General features: G+C 39.2%; 1 protein-coding gene across 1 annotated transcript in view; it reads right to left on the minus strand.

Moving 5' to 3' along the window:
- Nucleotides 1-21,114, minus strand: part of F13A1 (coagulation factor XIII A chain) — a 115,964-nt gene that overhangs the window by 78,344 nt on the left and 16,506 nt on the right. The window contains exon 3 of the mRNA XM_042465725.1: nucleotides 10,567-10,755. Coding sequence (XP_042321659.1) covers nucleotides 10,567-10,755 — 189 coding nt within the window. The remainder of the gene's footprint in view (nucleotides 1-10,566; nucleotides 10,756-21,114) is intronic.

Genomic DNA, 21,114 nt, shown 5'->3' on the forward strand with positions numbered 1-21,114 from the left:
CCACCGGTGAAAGGTAAGGGTTGGCGAATAGGTTACATTACTACACACAGCCAGTAGAGGGAACACCAAGCCTCAAAACAACAGCTTCTGGCCTGGTTCCCATTTTAGCAGTTGCTGTGTTCCCCTCTGAATGCTTTGGACAAATTCACATTTTCAGTCTTTAAAGTAATATTTTGAATGCAGGAGGTGTTCTCCCCTCTACAGCAGATTAAAGCATAGCAGGGTTGTGCTTTTAATTATTTGGTGGTGGTGCCACTTTTAACCAATCTCATTTGCTTTTAGACATCTTTGTGCCTTTGGGGAAGGTATTACACATTGTGACGTTAATACATCTTCCATGTGATTCATTTGTTTTTACCCATATAGACCCTTCATTCCCAGCATGCTTCTAGGCATGTCCAGGAAATATAATAATTGTGACAGAATGAAAAATGACTAGGGTAGCTTTGTCAGATGGGTGTAAGCATTATGTAGCACAGCAATAGTAGGTGGAGTTTTTTTGCACAGAAATCTTTCTAACAGCTGTAAAGAAAATACTCCTAAGGGAGAGAGAAAAGATACACCAGTGAAATCACAGTAAAGTCAGCAAAGAAAGCCAGAAAGAAATACATTCTTGCATATGCCTGACAAAACCCAGCTTACATGGGAAGGTTGTAAAGGTTTTAGGCAAGCACTAAATAATACGTATTTAAAATATCCAGCCTGATAAGTCACAAGCTTTTTAGCAGTGAAGGATGCCTGTGATGCTGTCTTGGGTGTCAGGAGTCACATGTTGCATTTGGACAAAGATCTGTGAACATGTGCAAACACACATACACACACACACATCTCAGCAGTTCTCTTTTTCTGCTGGTAAACAGATGTATTCACTACATGGGATTAAATAGTTATGGTAGCTTTTTAGAAGGTAGCTTTTTAGATTTCATATATGTGTGTACAGTTGGCCCTCTGTGTCAGTGGGCTAGCCATTGGTGGATTGGAGCATCCATGGATGTTCCTGCCCCATTGATGTCAATGGAGGTATACAGTATGTTCATGCATGTCGGCATCCATTAATGCTAATGGGACTTGAGGTCCTACACTATTTGGTATTCATGGGGGGGGGGATGTCCAGAAAATGAACCCTTACTAATGCAGGGGGGCAACTGTATGTGCCTTCAAGTCACCTGTCAATTTATGATGATCTCATGAATTTCATAGGGTTTGCCAGTTCCTTCCTCTAAATCTGAAATATAGCCTACAGCACCTGGGATTCATTGGTGAAAGTTTTCACATACTGAATCAAAGAAGTAGGATCTCCTACAGGGGATGGAGAAGAATAGAATAGGAAAAGACAATAAGGCTTGGTAAAGTAGGAAAAGAGAAAGACAACATTACAGGTGGATTGACTCAATCAAAGAAGCCACAGCTCAGAGTTTGCAAGACTTGAGCAGGGCTGTTGATTCTCAGGACTCTTGGAGGTCTCTCATTCATAAAGCTGTCATAAGTTGAAACCAACTTGACAGCGAAAAACAACAACAGACAGTACGCTGTGTAAAATTAAAACTCAATGTTATCCACATTCCAGTCCTATGAGCCAGAGATTGGGAAAATTACATTTTTGTCCCAGTGGAATTTAGACCAGAAAAGTAACTTTTCCGAGCTTTGCTAGGAGGACTCTACAACACGTATTTTTAGGTATATCCCTCAAACCACATTATTTATCTTGTAAGAATACAAGAGAATGTACACTTTAATGTTTTTAAATGACTGTGAGATAAATGTTTTTCCTTTCTTTTTTTTACTTCTCTGGCTCTCCACAGACACCCTTCAGCTCTTCTGTCTCTATTTCCTATGCACTGTTGGATATCTTGTGTATGCATACATATTTTTGTCACTGAAGGTTATTACACAATTACACTTTGGTTTCAAAAAACAACTCAGCATTCTAATATGTGAAAAATTTATAAAGTTCTGACTGGATCATAATCATTTCAGTCTTTATAAAAGTTAGTGACAATGATTCATTTTCTCGACTAAATCTTGTTCATTGTGACAATTTCTAAAAAAAAAACACCAAAGAATAGCTTTCTTATTATGGTCATTTGTTGGAAAGATGGTTTTGTGGATAATTAATCAAATGCCAAGTTTCTGTCAAAGGAATGTTTCTACATTTTTAAAAATATGACAAATGTGGTCACATTGACTTTAGCAAGTTATTTCATATTGTTCCCATTCTCAATGAAAGATCCCAGCGTTTGAAGAAAGCATTATTTACAACTGTTGACCCAAGTTTCCTAAAATCAGTTCAACACATAACATTCCAGAAATTTTACATGGCAGCTGCTAAGCTAGGAAAAACAAATATGTGAGCTTTTAGCACAATGCTGTCATCCTTCCCAATCTAGTTCAGAAGATATGTATAGAGTTCTTTTTATGGACTGGTAACCATATGCACAACCACAATGCTCATTTACAGTGCCCCTCCAAACATTGCTTCAGTAAACATTATAATCTTCATTTATACCTGACATTTAAATATACATACATAGAAAGATTCAAACAGAAATACATTAAATTTTCTACAAAAATCCCCAAACTTATTGAGTAATCAAACATTTGTTAGATGAAACAGTAGGGATGGGTGAGAATTTCATTCAGTTCATTGTACTTCCAAAAGTTGTTTTAAGGACAGTTTGATAAGAATTTTTCAAATTTTATGGCATTCTCTGATCAATGCTTGGGTTTTGTAGCAGAAAAGAATACAAAAATAGCCTAAAGAAACAAAACAAAACAAAAAACTCAAGGAAAAAGACAACAAGTAATTCAACATGTTACAAAGAACTGCAGCTACTTTTCAGATATTTTAATAAGTGGGGATGAATTACTTTTAGAAAATAACTTTCCAAGCTCTGGCCACAAGTTACACTGCCCTTTACCATTGTTCCAACTTCCTCAGGGCTTGGGTTACAGATGTAGTATCACTGAGCAGTAGCAAAGATCATGGAGAGTTTTTAGAATATTAAGTTTCCGATACTGAGTTAGGATTTCTAGGAGTTGTAGTCCAGAAGGTAAATTTTGTAAGTTCTGAGCAACAGTGGCTATTACTGTGAAGAAAAAGAAAAAAGTAACCACTACTCTTATCCCAGTCCAAAAATCCTTGAACTTGCAGGATCATGGAAGCTACAAAAAGGTGAAACAGCTTTAAAAGGTCAGCCATGATTTGAGACCAGCTGCTTAGTTAGGGCCCAAAAAGACAGGCAAAAATAAAGCTGCTTCAGGTCAGTTTGGAGGTATGCTGTTTAAATACTGCATGCATCCTAAGAGGGTGGAAGCTGTGCTAAAGCCATGCTCCAGTCCTAAGAACTAGAGGGTAGCTTTGGTGCACCTTCTGGCCTCTTAAGACACATGTGTCATTTAAACAGCATACCTCCAAACTGACCCGAAGCAGCTTTATTTTGGCTTGTCTGTTCAGGCCTTTTAAGTTACTATGGCGGGATACAGGTCTGCTACCGCCCTAGTTTGCTGTGCGAGGAAGCCACAGCAGACAAACCGCGCGGCTCCCTCGCTGAGCAAAAAGAACCTACAAAAAGTGGGTTCTTTTTGCGGCTTCGTTGTGATGCCGCAAGGCGCCAATGGCACACTTGTGGCGTCATAAAGGCACCGAGATGTGTGGACGCTAGGCATCCATCACGTCAAAATGGCGGTGCCCATATGTACAGGGCGCCACCATTTTGACGCCCTCGTCACATGCGAGGTGCGAGGGGTGTCTGAAAGCGCCGCCCCTCACACGTGACAATGGTGCCCCATAGGGGCTGTCTATAGAGCGCCTTAACCTAACTAAGTAGCATCCTTTAGTCTGACTCCCTTTCTCTATACTGACTTACTGGGTATCAGCCATTGTGAGGGACAACAGTCTGTTCTCCTGTTGATCAGTAAACTGAAATGTCCATCTCCCTCTCTACATTGATCTCTAGTACAGCAATCTGAAGCAGGATCCTTGTAAACTATTTCTCCCTGCACCAGAGCTCACTAGTAGGACATCACTGGCAGGAGGGGAAATGGGTACATCAGTCTGCTGCACCCCAATTGACCTCTACCACTTGCAGTGCCTGCTGCCAGGTGAGTCATGACTGGGGGACTTTTGATGACTGTTACATATTTCTTACATTACTGCATTACTGAGTACATAGGGATTGTGAATATGAACCAGTTAACAAATGTGTAATTCTAGGTTATGTATTCATAACTATGACCATGAATTCCAGTAATCTTTTATGGATGCTTTGATGCATATTGGTCAATTGACATACAACAAAATTGTTTAGAGACCTGACTGATATATATGGATTTTATGAAGCCATTTTGTCTGAAGTTAAATAGCTCTTAAAATTTATAGCTATGCACTAACACAAGACACGCTCTCTCTCTCTCTGTGTGTGTGTGTGTGTGTGTAAAATCAACAAATTTATATAGAAAATCAACAAATTTATTGTCCAACAAATAATTACATTAAAAGTGAGACAGAAGATTGCATTAGCAGACAATGTTTAATTATCTCTCAAATAAGCCATTATTAGACAAACTCCTTGTTTCAATAAGGATGTTTAATTGTTGCTTTATCTAATAGAGACTACAAATGCAGACAGAGGTTGGAAGTAACTTTTATAAAAGTAATTCTATTCTTCATTATAGTAACACACTGCCTTTACTTGTTGCAATATGAAAACAAGTAACTTGCTACATTACTTGTTACAAGGCTCATTACTTTCTGTTACTTCTTTGATGGAAAAACTTTTAAAGATTAATATAAATAAAAGATTTTAAAATCCTATCAAAATGACTATAAATATATTCTTACAGATCACTAGTAAAAATAACTAAAAACCATTATTTCTTACACCAACAAAGTGGTGGTCATTATATTAAGTTTGAAATGTGGCTTCTTTGCACATTCATTATCCCAAAGAAGAAATCATTTTTGTAGGCCAACAAAATCTGTCTCAGTATATTGCAGTTTTCTGTGTTTAACTCCTCTTCTGCCTGCTGCTTTCCCATCACATCATCTTGGCAGCTGATTTCACCAACAGATGAATTTTCTCATGTTGCACACAAAGGTTGCTAGACTGAAATGTGGAGAGTGTTTGTACCTTTAATAGTTGTGTAGAAAAGGGAATTTAATCAGGTGATGTTTCTCATGCATCCAGGGAGCAAGCAAAACTTGCCGAAATTCCCCTTTTAAACAATCAGTAAAGTTATTTTTAAAGTCTCAGTCTGTCAATAAGAGCCAGAATTGTAGTCCATAATTCTAGGATTTGAAGAGATAAGAAAGACACACTAGGAATTTCGGGGGGGGGGGGGGGGAAACCCACACTGATATGCATGCGCTAACATTAGACAGACTGAGGCTGCTGTGGTGTTATTGCACTTTGACTGTTGAGGATGGGGTAAAGTTTGTGGTTTTGAGTCAAATTAATTTGGGCCCTATACAGACCAGCATTTTGTGCCAGACTGTGGGCAGAGTTAGGGTGCAGCATCCGCACGCTGGACATCCTAACTCTGCCCCAGGGCACCATTTTGGTGTCAGCCAGTCTACATGGCATACACCATCATGGCGCAACTCCAGCGATGCATCTACACAATACAGTGCCGAAGGGCGTCCCTTAGAGAGTGCAAAAAGGAGCTGCTTTTTGTGGCTCCTTTTTGTGCTCTCCAGAGGCCAGATCGGGGCAGAGGCATGAGGTTGCCACGGCCCAAATCCGGCCAGTAAAGGGGCAGCTGCATGCCACCCATCTGTAGAGCCCCATAGTTGGCATTGGCTACTATGCACGTTATTGGAGGGGGCACCATTTCTGTTCTGCCTCAGTCAACAAAATGTTTTATGTTATTCCTTTTATGAATCAAGAGAGAAGTAGAACATGAAACTCAGAGATGTATGCCTCTGTATACTACCCTAGATTGCTCTAAATACTCTAAAGGCACTAACCCTGGTTAGTACTTAGATGGGACACTGCCAGCAAATACTGGGTGCTGTAGACTATATTTCAGAGGAAGGAACTGGCAAAAACACCTCTGTGTTTTCTTTGCCTAAGAAAATCCTATTAAAAATTCATAAGTTGACAGGCGACTTGAAGACACATACACACATACTACTCTATACCTAAGGATGCCTGTTTGCTTTCCCCAAAGACATGGACTCCCTCCCTCTCTAATTCTCACAAGAATAGATAGAAAAGAAAATCTGAAAACAGCACATCTTTTCGCTGGGTATAAATGTAAAAGCTAAACGCTTTCTATTTTATAAATAGCAGATTTAATAAATGGCTACATGATTATTATGCAGCAATAGAAAGGAAGGAAATCGATAATACAAATGCAAAAATGCAGCCAGTTCCCAGGAAGATAAATTAAATGTCAATTCAAAACCAATTCTCAGGGAGTTTATAACAGTAGGGGAGATGGCAGGGAAGAAAAATTAGCATCAGTAACTCATTTAGAGTGAACAGCTGATTTACCACAAACTTGATATACCAGATATGGGGCAGTCATACTGACTCAGGAACTAAAAATTCTTGAAGAACTTAGATCTTTGTGAATTCGGATTCAAACTGACCAGACCTCTACTTCTCGGGCTAATGGACAAATTTGGAATATAATTATCCTTCATAATTTACATTTCTCCAAAACATATTTTACATATTTTACATTTTTCCAAAATTTGTTGATGCAGTTCTCAAGTCAAAAAACATACCAAAGTGTTTAAAAGTGCACATTTTATGATACAATGTATTAATAAATGAGTACATTCAGGTACCAAACATTTACAAATTTGTAATTTTTTTCTCCAAGAATAAGTATTATAGCTTGCTTAACATAGGAAACCAAGAATAAGTATCATCGCTTGGGGGTAACATAGGAAACCTTGTGAAAGTCATGAGCCATAAGTCAACAAGTGACTTGAAGGCACATACACAAACAACAAGGCACAGTAATATTGTTTTTGGGAAATAAAATAATGACTTCAATTATCATTACCTCTTAGTACATGTGGTTTACTGGTGGTTTACTGAGGGGAATTTGGGGGCACTTTTGTATTTTTACAAAACTAACACTGATTAGAAACCAACTGCCATTTTTACAAGGAACAGAACCAGAATGCAAATTTTTGTTACATTTTATCAGTGTAACACTGAGTGATGACTGCCTGGACAAAATAGCTATTGCAGTCAAATCACTGCACACAGCGCCTTCATATTTTTCAGCGCCAATTTTTATTCAACATAATGCTTCTCTTTTACTCAACAGATATTTCCCCCCAATACGGCCACAAGTCAAATGTTGAGTAATCAAAGACTGATCAGTTTAATATGTGGCATGTTTGAGGCAGGCAAAGGAAATCATTTCCTTACACAATGGATCATAAATTTGAAATAATTAGTTCCATAAGATGTAGCCGCTAGCTTAGATGGCTTTTTAGAAACAACCAGACCAGATGGTGTGGAATAGGCCCATAAATGGTCATTATCCAAGATAGTTAAATGGAATCTCCATGTTCAGAGCAGAATTCTGAAAAAGTTACTTTTCTGGACAAAAACTTTCAGATGTCCCCTTTTGGCTGCACAGCTGTAATTCAAAAAAGAGGCTTTCAAAGCTCTGTTTTCTTTCTCTTAAGTTTTTTCTTCTTCTTTTTTTCTTTTCATAAGAAAAAGTTTCACAAGATCTTAACATCTTCAGTTTGCACAGTTCATAGTTCTCGAACTCACGCTGTATGCTTTCTGTTTGGTGGCCAAACATCGCCTAAAATAGTGGCAGGAGCTGCTATCATTATCAGCAGGACAATGAATCTGGTCTGGGTTTTAGACAAATAATTAATGGGGGCTATCCAAGGTGTTGAACTATTTTGGGAAAGGGCTTTGAGAGTTGTTATTTATTTATGTATCCTGCATTTCTTCCAATAATGGGGCTGAAGGTAACTCACAACATATGTTAAAACCATACAGATTAAAACTAAACCAAAGTAATCAGTAAAAGTAAATATAAAAGTGATTAAACAATTTATAAAGTTAAAACATTAAAGAAAAACCTAAAATTCATTAAAAGACCTTAAAAACATTACAGCATAGCATTAAAACCCATCATCAGTCAGTTTTTAAAATCCTGATAACACAACAATGTTTTAACTTGCTGATAGAAGGACAGCAAGGATGGGACTATCCTGGTCTCCCTAGAAAAGGATTTGAAAAGTCTGGGAGCAATCATCAAGAAGGCCTCTCCCTTGTTCTCACCAAACACACCATTCTACTGACATGGAAGCCCCCAGCTGCCAATAGCCTCATGTTTTGCTATCCCTGTCTTTGTATGCAGGTACTGTACTCTTGCCAATGGAGGCAAGTGGAGGCGGTTGGATTTACATGGACAGTGAAGAAAGCTTACAAGATCCTTCCTATAACTCCTTTGAAATGTGATTCTGCATGAGTGTTCTACAGATGCCATGAGTTCAAAAATGACCAATAAATGGATCCTAGAAGAAATCAAACCCAAACTTTCACTAGAAGCCAGGGTGACTAAAATAAGACTGTCATACTTTGGACATATTACGAGACAATAAGACTCATAAGAATGATAGCATTCAGTGAAGTTTGAAGGCAGTAGGAGAAAAGGAGGACCACATTACACTTGTATTGATTCAATTAAGGAAAAGACAGTTGCAAGATGTTAGTGGGGCTGTTAATGATAGGGTATCTTGGAGATCTTTTTTTTATATGATCACCACAAGTTGAACCCCACTTGACAGCAAATAACAACAAATAGATGAAGGATTTTTGTTGTCATTATTTTACTTTACCTTTTCTTTGTAAAGCAAAACTTTGGGGATTTCCTATAATCTCTAACTTAAAATCTATATACTATAATATAATATTGCTGGAAATGCAATAAAGAGGTAGGAACCTACTGTCAGGGATTTGAAGGGTTAAAAACACAGCACACAGGGAAATGCTTGATGTGTGTGTGTTTGGCCATGAGCATTCAGCAGAGTGGCAAGGCTGATCAAGCTCAGCTGAAGCTCATTGTCTCAAGGACACTTCAGTGCCCAAGTGCACGTAGCCATGGCTGATGAAACCATGTGTCTAGATTGCACAGGAGACACATGACATGGTTACACACCTGAACTCACTGGGTTTGGGAGACCACATGGTCTGGAGACTATATAAGCCCAGGGGTTGCAAGGGTGTGGTGTGGGTTTGTAGAAGGAGTTGGATTGGTATGTTTTGGAGTTTAAGAGATCTGGATTTGTATTATAACACTGAATAAAGAGCACTTTGGGGACTTTGTTTCTCTGGTGGTTTATCAGAAGAAGCTACAGCATCGGTTTGCTGTGTGTCCCCAGAGGTTCCTGCATTGCTGCAGTTCCTGGAAGACATCCAGTTGCTGTCATCCCAATTGGACTCTGGAGCCACGCTTCTGCTTCTGGAAATTGCCAGCTCTGCTACAAGGGTCTGATTTAACCCCAGGACTCGTTTGAGTTGCTGATAGTGGTTGTTGGACCCCAGCAGTTGCGCTGACACCTACCTACATATGTGGTGGAATTGTCCTATAGTAAGGAAATTTTGGAAAACTATACACACAGAAATGAAAAAAAAAATTTGGATTAAAGGGAAGACCGACTGTTAAGTTCTATCTCTTAAATATGACGGAAGACCTAGAGCATCAAAAAAAACATGAACAAGTCATACTGCTTGCCCTAATCACGGCCAGGAAGATATTTGCCAAGAATTGGAAAAAAGAAACCTGCCCAGGAATTGAGGACTGGAGATGGAAGTTGATAGAGATTTATGAGATGGAAAAATTGACACAACTGGTAAAAGATAGAGCTTTGGAAGAATTTGATGAAGAATGGAAAGTGTGGAAAATATATTTGAGTAATTTAAAGGAAGACAAGATGTATAATGTCATAGAAGGTTCACAGGATAAAATAGGAATGTTTGTTTAGGTGTGATAAATACATGTTTAGGTCTTTTTTTTGTAAATTTAGTTATTTTTTGTTATATAATAACACCTCTTGATTATTATTAGATTATTTTCTATTATTTTATGATTATAAACAAGAATGCTGATATCAACTGCATGCATACAAAGCTTAGAAAAGAGAATTATATTATGTGCTTATAAATATATGTTAAAACAGGGGAAAGGAGTAGTCGTTAATACGGAGGGATATGAAATAACATATTTAGTTAAGATCTGAAGGAATCACGGAAGAGTATGATGATGAAATAGGGTTCAGTAGGAAAAGAAATAGACAATGTTAGAACTTGGTCAGTATCTAAGGAAGTCGTGAAGGAGAGAAAATATACTGTTTAGAATAGTCATATTTAGAAATTGGAGTATATTTTGCATATAAGATTTTTATTCTTTTATTGTATGTCTTTTGTTTTGGGTTTTTAATATAATAAAATTTATTTTAAAAAAAGAAAAAAAAATCTATATAATATGTCCTTCCTCTACTCATTCTGCAGATGGAGCTTAGTCAGTAGAGGAAGTGATGATGGTAATGACAACAGCAATGGCCACCATGTTGAAACTTACCTATAAGATATTCAATCCAAAATTGGTCCTTTTCTGGATTGTATGGGCGGTTGAATGAAAGCTGGATATGGAACGACTGGCCTCGGCGCACAATCAGCTTGAGGTTGTCGTATTTGTCTGTATGGTGCTGCCGTTTATTGATTTCATGTTCACGATTGAACATATGGACTTCCTGGACTTCCAGAACATCTTCAGGGGCACAAAGAGATAGAAAACATTATATTTTAGCTGCTTATGTACCATATCCCCACAATTAATTATTTTGGCTTAACTTTAGTTATCTTAACAAGTGTTATACTCAAAGAACATCCATGGGAGCCAACATTTTTGTTTTAAAAAGGAAACTAAAATCCAAAAATATGAATCTTAAAACAGTAAAACACTAGGCTTCTAGTATTAACACCTGTGTTAGAAAGGAAATGTATATGATCTAAATAGCTTGGAAACGTGACACGGACATAAGAAAGATTTGTCAGTCATACTTCCTAGGTGAAATATTCTCAAAGATGTCCCACCAAAAAGACCCTGCCTTCAATCACTACCCACCATTCACTCAAGAAGGCAGGACAACTGAGGGTGCATTTACATTGTAGAAATAGTGCAATTTAACATCACTTGCATTTGGTGCCACTCTACAGAATTCTGGGATTTGTAGTTTTCTGAGGCACCAGCACTCCTAGCAGAGAAGGCTCTTTTTTCCCTTCTAACCAGTGGTAAGAATGTGTTTTTTTTGTTGTTACTGCTGCTGCTGTTGTTGTTATGGTAAAGGAAATATATATATATTTATCAAAAAATCTTCTCCTTACTGTAAGGAATCTAGTTAGTTTCACGATTTTATGAGACCCAAACATTAGGAAGAAGAAAAGAAACCATCAACATGATTGAAATAAAGAAACTCTGTGTCCTCTAGTCTTTCATAGTGCTGTGTAGACCCAAAGTATTCATTTCCATAAAATGAACTGAGGAAAGGAAATGCGGACCAGGAATTACAACGATCTGATACTTTATATTAGGCTATCTGATGAGGAGAACTAACACTTGCCCCTGAATGCAGCAAAGTCCAGTACCATACTTGTGCCTATTGGTGACAACTGTTTTTTTTTTCTTTCCTTCTAAATCACCACAGATTGGCAGCTGGTTGTTTGTGCAACTGCACAGCTCTATGGACCACCACTTCGAGCAGCATTGCTGTACAAAGTCTTACACAAAAGTCTACTTGGTACAGATTTTTTTAGAAATAATGTGCACACCCTGTCTTACACATTTCATTCATAATTCTGAAAGGAAATATTCCACAATCCACTTTTGCCCATTTTTTTCTGTCAAAATAGTGTGCCAGGGGGGAAAATCCCATCCCCCCGAATTTTTTGAGTTCTCCTTGCCAAGTTATTTACATCTGTAGTTTAGTGAAATATGCTTCATCTCTAAGTACAATTCAAAGTGCTTTTTAAAAAATCTTTATGACTTGGGTGCTTTCTGTATGAAACTGACTGGTGATTAAAATCATCATTCTTAGGCCCTTCTTAGGGTGCATCTACACTGTAGAAATAGAAAAAGGCTGTACCACTTGCTGCTTCTCCAGATAAATGTGCATAGATCTACATCTAAAGTTCCCTCTCCCACCTGATTCAATACAAATTGAAGAATGGCAACATATAGCAAGAATCCAAATTTTTCAATAGCACCATATCCTGGCTCCCATTTGAGAAACAGTGGGGAGACTCATTGGGTAGTTTGGATCATGTATATCACTGAAACACCAGAATAACACAAGAACCTCAGCAGCCCACAGTGTCCTGCAGTCTGTATTACAAATTCTTTGATTATTAACATTGAGAAACAGGACTTAATAGATAGCATTATCATATTTGTCACTATCTTCCAAACCCCTGTTCAAAGGGACATTGCATCTGTATATGTGGTTTGGAAGGATGCACATTCAGTTCTCTTTGGAGTTCTCTCCCAGAGTGTTTCAAGTTTAGCCCATGATGTAACTGGCTTCTTTTTGGTATCTGTTTTCAATTCGGCAGCAAATATAGCACTGGGGTAGAAGCATGCTGTTTTGTTTATTATTCTGGATGTAGACTGATACACTGGCTAAAGAAGCCTCTGGTTTAATGGATGCCAATTCTAATTTTGAATTAGCAGCATTCAAAATGGAGTATTTATTATTATATTTATTTATATTCCACCTTTTCTCCAGGTATATCCTGTCATAGGTTCACCTTAGGGTTGCCATAAGTCGGAAATGACTTGAAGGCACACAACAACAACAACAACAAAATAAAGCAGATTGACAACACTAACTAACTTAGCAGCGAAACAGACAGGCAAAATAAAGTGGCCTCTAGATGCTTTGAAGGCAGGGAATTTATATGACACATGCCTCCAAAGAGGGTAGAAATTGAAATGAAGCTGCACTCAGAGGCTAAAAAAAAAACAGAGCAAAAAGAAGCCAGGGTACTCTGGCTTAGCCCAGAAAATGCACATCTTTGTGCCTGCATATAAACACATTAATGTGAGTGCAGGGCTTCAGCAAAGTAAAAAAATTAAAGTGCCACAACTCCAATGGATTTGATTACAAAATACACAAACCATTGGGTCCAACAGGAGGCATGGGGTGAGGGGGGTGAAGGGGGCTTCCGTGATTATGGTTTCCTAATCTATCATTTGCACACTGATGCACAGCTACCCAGTACAGGCAGAGCATTGCATGTGCGACTATGTGTCCAATCAAAGGGGCAGCCATGCAATGAGATGGCATCTGGGCAGGCATGGCAGGTACCTGGAGGTTGCAGGTGATGTGTTTGTATGATGGTGTGCATGTATGGTGAAGAGATAACAAAAAAAATTACCCAGCAGTACAGCTTGATGCCACATGGTGCAATCAGGCTGTGTGTATTTGGCCTGCCTTGGAAGCAGCTCATGCGGACAGCATGGTTTTGACTCATTTTCGGAAAAAGCAGGATTGAGCTTCTTTTTCCTGGTCATCTGCTCTGACCCCATATCTTTATTCTACAGAATCCTGGGATTTGAAATTTGATGAGGCACCAGAGCTCTCTAACAAACCAGGGTTATAATACAATAAAAGTCCCAAATACACAACAGAATAATACAGTGCTCCATTAAAGTGAGCCATCTATTACAAGCACCAGTGGCTAAAACAAACATTAGAAGAAGGCTAAAGTGTCATAAAAGTTACTTTTAAAAAGCAGATTACAGAGGATTAAAATGCCTGCTAAATGTTATAAAAGTCATTTGCCTGGGACTTAAAAGATAATGGAATAACCATGAAGTGAGCCGCTCTGAGGGAGGTTTTGTCTAATTGAGGGCTACTACTGAAAAGGCCCTGCTCCCAAGTAGTCACCAACTACACCAAAGCACAACAAGGTTTCTGAGTATTTCCTCAAGGGAACAGATAGGAACAGATGGGAAGATGTGTGTCTTCTGGTCTAGCATACAGTGCACCCACGTCATATTCAGGCGCACTTTACGTGGCTTTCAGCATACGCTGAAAGCTGCATGGGGAGAAGGGGTGGCTCGTCCCATAGGGATGAATGGGGTGTGTATCCATGGTACGTGTGCATCGCAGCGCCGCTGCACTGCTGCATGCATGAGCCCCATTCATTTAAATGGGGCTCAAGCATAGGCGGTATTTGCTTTACGCACGGAAGTCCAGAACGGATCCCCCACGTAAAATAAGGGCACACTGTATATAGAATCATAGAATCATAGAGTTGGAAGAGACCACAAGGGCCATTCAGTCCAACCCCCTGCCATGCAGTAACACACAATCAAACCACTCCTGACATATAGCCATCCAACCTTTGTTTTAAAATGTCCAAAAAGCAAGACTCCACCACACTTCAAGACAGCATATTCCATATTAAAACACTGTCCTGATGACAAATCTGAAAACTTCTTATGCTCAGCATCTGACCCAGTTCTAGTATTCTTCCTATGTTATTCTTTCAGGGCTTCTTGATTTTGTTCTGTAATTTTTTATAATGCTCAGCAAAAAATAAAATAAATGAGCTGAGTGCATGTATAAATATATATAAATCTGAGCTATAGTATCTTTAGTTAAAAGTTCTCCAGCAGAAATTCAGAAAAAGACTTGACAGATAAGGAACCTGCTACCAAAAGGGGTCAACAAATTTTTAAAAATCACCATTTTATGTAGATCATGTCACTCAGTATAAGGCAGCACCTTGTACTTTTATGTAGCACTACCAAGCCTAGCCATGTTACTACTTAAAATCCCCACAAGACACACATCTAGATTTGGAAGTGACAAGCAAGACCTATAACAAAACACTGCAGTAGAATGTGCTCCCATTTAGAATTTCAGCCAACCAGCTACATCTTCTTCTTGGATAGATTGTTGTGGGGTGGACAATTCTGTGGTGTTTTTGGGGAGAGACACATTGCCCTCTCCACCCTACACTATACCATTAAGAACCACGATCTTTCTTTTTTAAAACACAATTTTTACACTATAATATATCAATTACCGCTCTGCCCAGGATATATCAATCCATAATACGAGTGAACAATCAAAATACAGTACAGAAGTTAAAAATGTCAAAAGTATTTCTTTACATAATCAACCAGAAAGACCTGAATGCCTTTGGAAGTCCAGGCTTATCTTTTATGTGCATATATTCAATAATAAAATCCAAATCATAGTAAAAGTGTGTTTTTCTTTCCTTTTACCAGTTTGAGTTTATTAATTTTTCAGTCAGACTAACTGCCTCATCTTCTTTTATCAGGCCATCACTGATGTCTCATTTAAATCCTTCCAGAATTGGGTCATGGCCAGTTACTAACAAATAACAAACTATGGCTTTATAAGGTATCCTTGCATTCTGACTTTAAAAAATAAACCAGAAAAGCCAATTCCAGACTCTTTGGGCCCTAGCAGACAGGCCAACATAAAGCTGGTTCAGGTCACTTTGGAGGTATGCTGTTTAAATAACACATGTGTCCTAAGAAGCCAGAAGGACGCATGCAACATTTAAACAGCATACCTCCAGAGTGACCTGAGGCAGCTTTATTTTGGCCTGTCTGTTTGGGCCCTTTATAAGGCATTATGCCTGTCATGGTTTGAAGTGTTAATCTAGAATGGGATAGTCACATTTCTGGTGTTAAATTGGGTTAATATATTATACCATACTGAGGTGAAATGATGGGACATGCAATGGGATGTTTATTGCCAAGGACTGATGATCTCACTCCTTTGTGGAGCAGAAGAAAGAGAGTTGCACTTGTATCAAGACTACTGAAAATCATTTTCCTGGAAACAAGGCAGAAGAAATGAAAGAGATAGTGGTGTGGGAAAAGAAAAGCGTTGTTTTGCTTTTGTAATGAATGAGAAGGTGGCCCGCCAAAGATTTGAAATTGTGCATGCTTTAATTATGCTTTGCTAACGCTTGCTGTTTATTTCTTACAACAGATGTGTCTGGAGTGCATCTCTAGTTACTGAATGAAAATTTTCTGAAGGTTTACTGCTGAAACCTGGATTTCTGAGGTAAGGGAATTACTGCACTTGACAGGCCTTGATCAGTAATATTTATTTAATTTTTAAAATACAAGCCAGAATTTAGGGTATAATGACTGTCTGCCATTACTAATGTTGCAGAAACTGGGTGACTACAACAGCTGTACTATGAAGAAGGACATTCATGCTCCTTCCAGAACATAAACAGTTAGCAATTTTGGCAGTATGGGTAGTGGCAGTGGCAGAATTATGGAGGTGTAAGAAAGAGCACAAGTGCCATGTGTGGCGTGCAGACCACATGCTGGCAATCCCTTCTGTATTCTGTATTCTCATTTCCTCTTCTTTTTCTATTATTCCCCGATCAGTCACCAATCTCTGCCACTGAGCATGCTCAGTCAGTCTTTATTGTCCTCCTGCCAACATAGATTTCTTCAACTTCATCAAAAATTTAGGTCCCCCTAAGCCTGCTAATGCCTCCCCCTTGTTTTTGAATGGTACCATTTGGGCTGCAGAGTTCAAAGGATACAAATCTATTGTTAGTATATGATGAGCACTCAGAGAATACTAGTTCACTATTAGTATACAGCTGTTCTCTACAGGAACAACAACTATCTAAACCCTTTGAGGTGAGAGTGTACCTAATAGCAAAGGGGAAGAACAGTAAAGACGTTAGCAGTACAGACAACTATACTTTAATAGCTCTTATTATCGCAAGCCCTTCTTGGCTCAAGTCATTAGAATTTCCCATCCCTGACTCCTGAACACGTGACTTCTGACCTTAAGGGACGTAAATGAGGCCTCATCAATGATGCAGGTTCTTTGAAGGCACATAATGCTTCCTGGAGGCAATCCCACTACCTCCAAATTAAAATTTAATTCAACAGCTGAGCGCCCTTATTGTAATGTCAAAGCAAAGAGCCCCATGATTGCCCTAAGAAAATATACTGGACCATACGCCACCAGCCATTACAGGAATGCTTTAATAAGGCTTGTCCTTGGGTGGATGAGAGAAAATCATACAGCTTGCTCTCGGAGGATGTATCATACTGTATCATTGTAATAAAGGCGTGTTGCTTGCAAGGTGGTTTCAGCTTCATAAAATGCATTCCCAGTTTATAATTTCCCCACTGCTAAAGTACAAGTTGAACTTTGTTCTCTTGCTTGGATCATGCATCAGATATTCAGAGAGAGAAGCCTCTGGTTTTCCTAAGGCACAGACATCCTCAGTTATCCCAAGCAAGGCTCTCAGATTTTTGTCTTTGTTTTTTAAAAATTTTCTCTGACACAAAGGCTGAACCAAAGTGCATACTTACTCAGGAATAAGGATCAAATGAGTCAATATGTTTAGCACATTTTAAAAGGAGCTGTATCTGCAAGTGGTGAAATATATCTGTTTGTCATAAGAGGTGATTTCTCTCAACTCTGTATCTTGCAATTAGTGTGCTACATCTTGTGATTGGTCACTGGAAGTTAAACACAGACTTAATTCTGAAGTCTGAATACTGGGAGATGTACCCAGGAAAACCCAATATGAGAGAGAAAATGGGTTAATAATAAAGACTATACATTCCATTTAATATCTAGTATAATCCTTTACCTGTGTGTACTCAGGGTGTGTTGCTCAGGTGTAAAGGAGATGACACAGGAAAACTGCTATATACCAGGTCAAACCATTTAACCTATTGCCATACTGCAGAAATAAAGCAGTTTAACACCACTTTAAGTGTCCTGGCTCCATCCTGGGATTTGTAGTTTGGTAAAGTATTCAGCATGGTCTGTCAGAAAGCTCAAGTGCTTGACCAAATTACAAATCCCAGGATTCCACAGGATGGTGCCAGGACAGTTAAAGTAGTGTCAAACTGCTTTATTTCTGCAGTATGGGTGCACCCTTGGCTTTCTAGCCCAGTATGGTCTACTCTAACTGGAAGCAGCTGCCCAGGGGCTCAGCTAAAGGTATTTTCCTTCACTTGCCATCTGGTCCTTTGGAAATGACAAAATCTGAACTGCATTAAAGGCAGGAGGTCCAGTACAGGACTGTGCATAAAGTCATTTGGCCCACAATATCTACCGTAGCTTTCTGGATGAGATGACTGTGGCACACTGGCTAAGAGACCAGGCTGTGAACCAAAATCCCTTCTACAAAACCTTCCTCTATCTGGATCACAGCACACATGGCAAGAGCTTAACCATTTCTCTTGAAGTCCTGAAGTACCCAAAAGACCCTCCCCAAGTGCTCATTTGATGTTTAAGCAGCAATGTCAGGGAGCCTCAGAACCTTTTGATTTGCAGGGACAATAACCTCCAGATTTCCTTGGCCTCTGAACTTATTTGCAATCCTTACAGGAACTGGGAATCAGTGGAACCACTTCTGGGGTGCGGGGAGTGCGGATTGCACCAGGTGACATCGCTGCTCTTCATAAAATATGCAGTCTGGCAGAAACGGCCTGTGACCTGTTTCCATTTAAAATTTTGTAAGAAATGGTGTAAATATGATGAGGCTCAGCAAGTGGAGAAAGGAGACTCCCCAGAATTTTTAAAATTAAAATTTCAAGTTTTTAATTTTTTCAAAAATATTTTAAAATTAATTTAAAAAATTATTCTATAAATTTTCTTCAAATACATCACATTTCACCAAATTTTCACTTTAACCACATGAAACTATGCATATGTTAATACATTTGGGCCATGCAGATGATGACTGTAATTTAAAGGTATAATTTTAATTTTGCCAGTTGTTTACGTCGCAACTATTACCATTACATTCAGTGTGATATATGGGAATTATGATTTATAAATAACTTTAGTACAAAAACATTACTAAGGATTCCGTATGGTGTGTTCATGGTAGAAGGTCAATGGCAGGTGATATCATATGTTATTGCATCGGGTGACACCAACCCTAGTGTCGTCACTGCTGGGAAGGAATGGATTTTTCCAGCAATATTGTTGCAAATGGTCATTGTTGTAATACAAGGATTTGTGGGTGGCTTGAACAAGTAAGAACCAGAATGGCACAACAGATATATCACTTCTGATCAGAGGTAGCTGGTGGATCCTAGATATTGATGATATTAATGATGATGATAAATATTTATGAATCCTCTCCACTTTTAAAGGAACTACCCAAGGGGCTGGTCTGATTTTGAGTTATATCAGTAGTGGAAATAAATCCCTCAGATGTGATCTATGGTTCACAATGCTTCACTACACTGCAAATCAACCACATAAGCTTCTGTCTGGTTTACATCCCACACTGATCACTATAGCATTCGAGCACTTTCTACATGTACCCAGGGCCAGCTCATCCATATAGGCGAACTAGGCAACTGCCTAGGGCAGCAAAATTTAGGGGCGGCTTGGTGGCTTTTTTGTATATTTTTTTGCATAATTAAACAATATTAAAGTGAAAACTCATTACAGCAAGTGACGTACAATGGCCAAAACATAAATGTGTGCCCCCCCTGTGACCATGGTATGGTCACATGGTACATCATCCACCTTCTGCATGCTTCTTGAATGTAACTGCAAGGTCAACAGCCCCCTTTCCTCTCACCGCCATCTGCCTTACCCTGAGGGGAGGGGTGACAGGGGGTGCCAAAATATTTCTCACCTAGGGTGGCCAAATACCTAGAGCCGGCCCTGCATGTACCCTCAAGATGTTAACAACTAGTCTGCCTTCCTCTGTGTATGAGTTTCAGAATAATGCAGGAGCAGTTCTGTGGGCATTTTTCAATAAACAATTGCTTCTGAACTAATTAGCCAACTGACCCTGCAATTCAAAAGCAGGTCACTGTGAGCGAGCTTGATCCATTTTTTTCCACAGGGAAACCTCGTGGCTGCAAGAAGGTGCATCAAATATGAATTAGGGTTTCTTCTGAAAATCAATTATCTTTTACCATTCATTCAGGTCTCTCAGTATGATCCCTTAAGAGAAAGGACCAAGGTACAATTATATTCATCCTCAATGTATTGGTTAGAATTTTCCATTTTCCAACCAGTTATTCCTGCAAGCAGGGTTTCTATCCCCGCTCAGCCATGGAAACCCACTGGGTGACCTTGAGCAGGTCACACTCTCAGCATCAGAAGACTGGAATGGCAAATCCCCTCTGAAGAAACTTCACTTTGGAGTCACTCTAAGTGAGAAACAACTTGAAGGCACTCAACAAGAACAAGATGCCAACATTCTTGAAACAAATTTAAACACAAGGAAGAAAATATGTCAAGCCAAAGCCTAATGGGGGAATAGAGTCCCACATCACAATATTTTCTTTCATACTGGCTTTCTCTAAGCCTCAAGTGGTCATTGGGGACAAGACATTTTCAGTGGTGGCATCTACATTAAGAAATCCTCCCCCCAGAAAAGCCCACCTCGCACCAGAGTTTAAACAGTTTTTAAAAGTAGTTTTCAGCCCAGTACAGATGAGAAGAAAGGGACGGTCAGAGGCTGTCCCTTTATTCTCCAGATTGTTGCTGCACCAACCACATGGCTGCAGCAATGATCTGCAGGCAAAAATAGCTCCAAAATGGAGCTCCTTGCCGTAATGCTGCCAAAACGTGATTTCTGCCCTGGGGCGTCACGGTGACATCACACACATGCCGCACTGTTTGGATGTGGTGCTCACATGATGTCATCAATACATGCGCTGTGTGGACGGCGCTGTGTAACAATGGCACTGTCCACACAAACTAGGGCTCAGGAGCATGTGGTTGCTGCATGCTCCTGAGCCCTAGTTTTGGCCCGAGGGTGCCACAAGGCACCCATTTGTATCGGGCCTTCATTATCACTTCTAGCCCTACCAAAAATAATTAGTTACCATTACCAGTGACACATGGTACAAGCAGGGGAGGCACTCAATTCACAGTAGCAGAATGAGGGCTTCTCCCCTGCTCAGTCCATGGCCCACTTTTCTCCATTTTTAAAGTCCCCCAAACCCCAAAATGGTACTATTCTAGCATGTGGTACAAAACACACTATAAATGTGTATATATATATATAGAGAGAGAGAGAGAGAGAGAGAGAGAGAGAGAGAGAGAGAGAGAGAGAGAGA

This window comes from Sceloporus undulatus, chromosome 4, assembly GCF_019175285.1.
Source record: "Sceloporus undulatus isolate JIND9_A2432 ecotype Alabama chromosome 4, SceUnd_v1.1, whole genome shotgun sequence".
NCBI lineage: Eukaryota > Metazoa > Chordata > Lepidosauria > Squamata > Phrynosomatidae > Sceloporus > Sceloporus undulatus.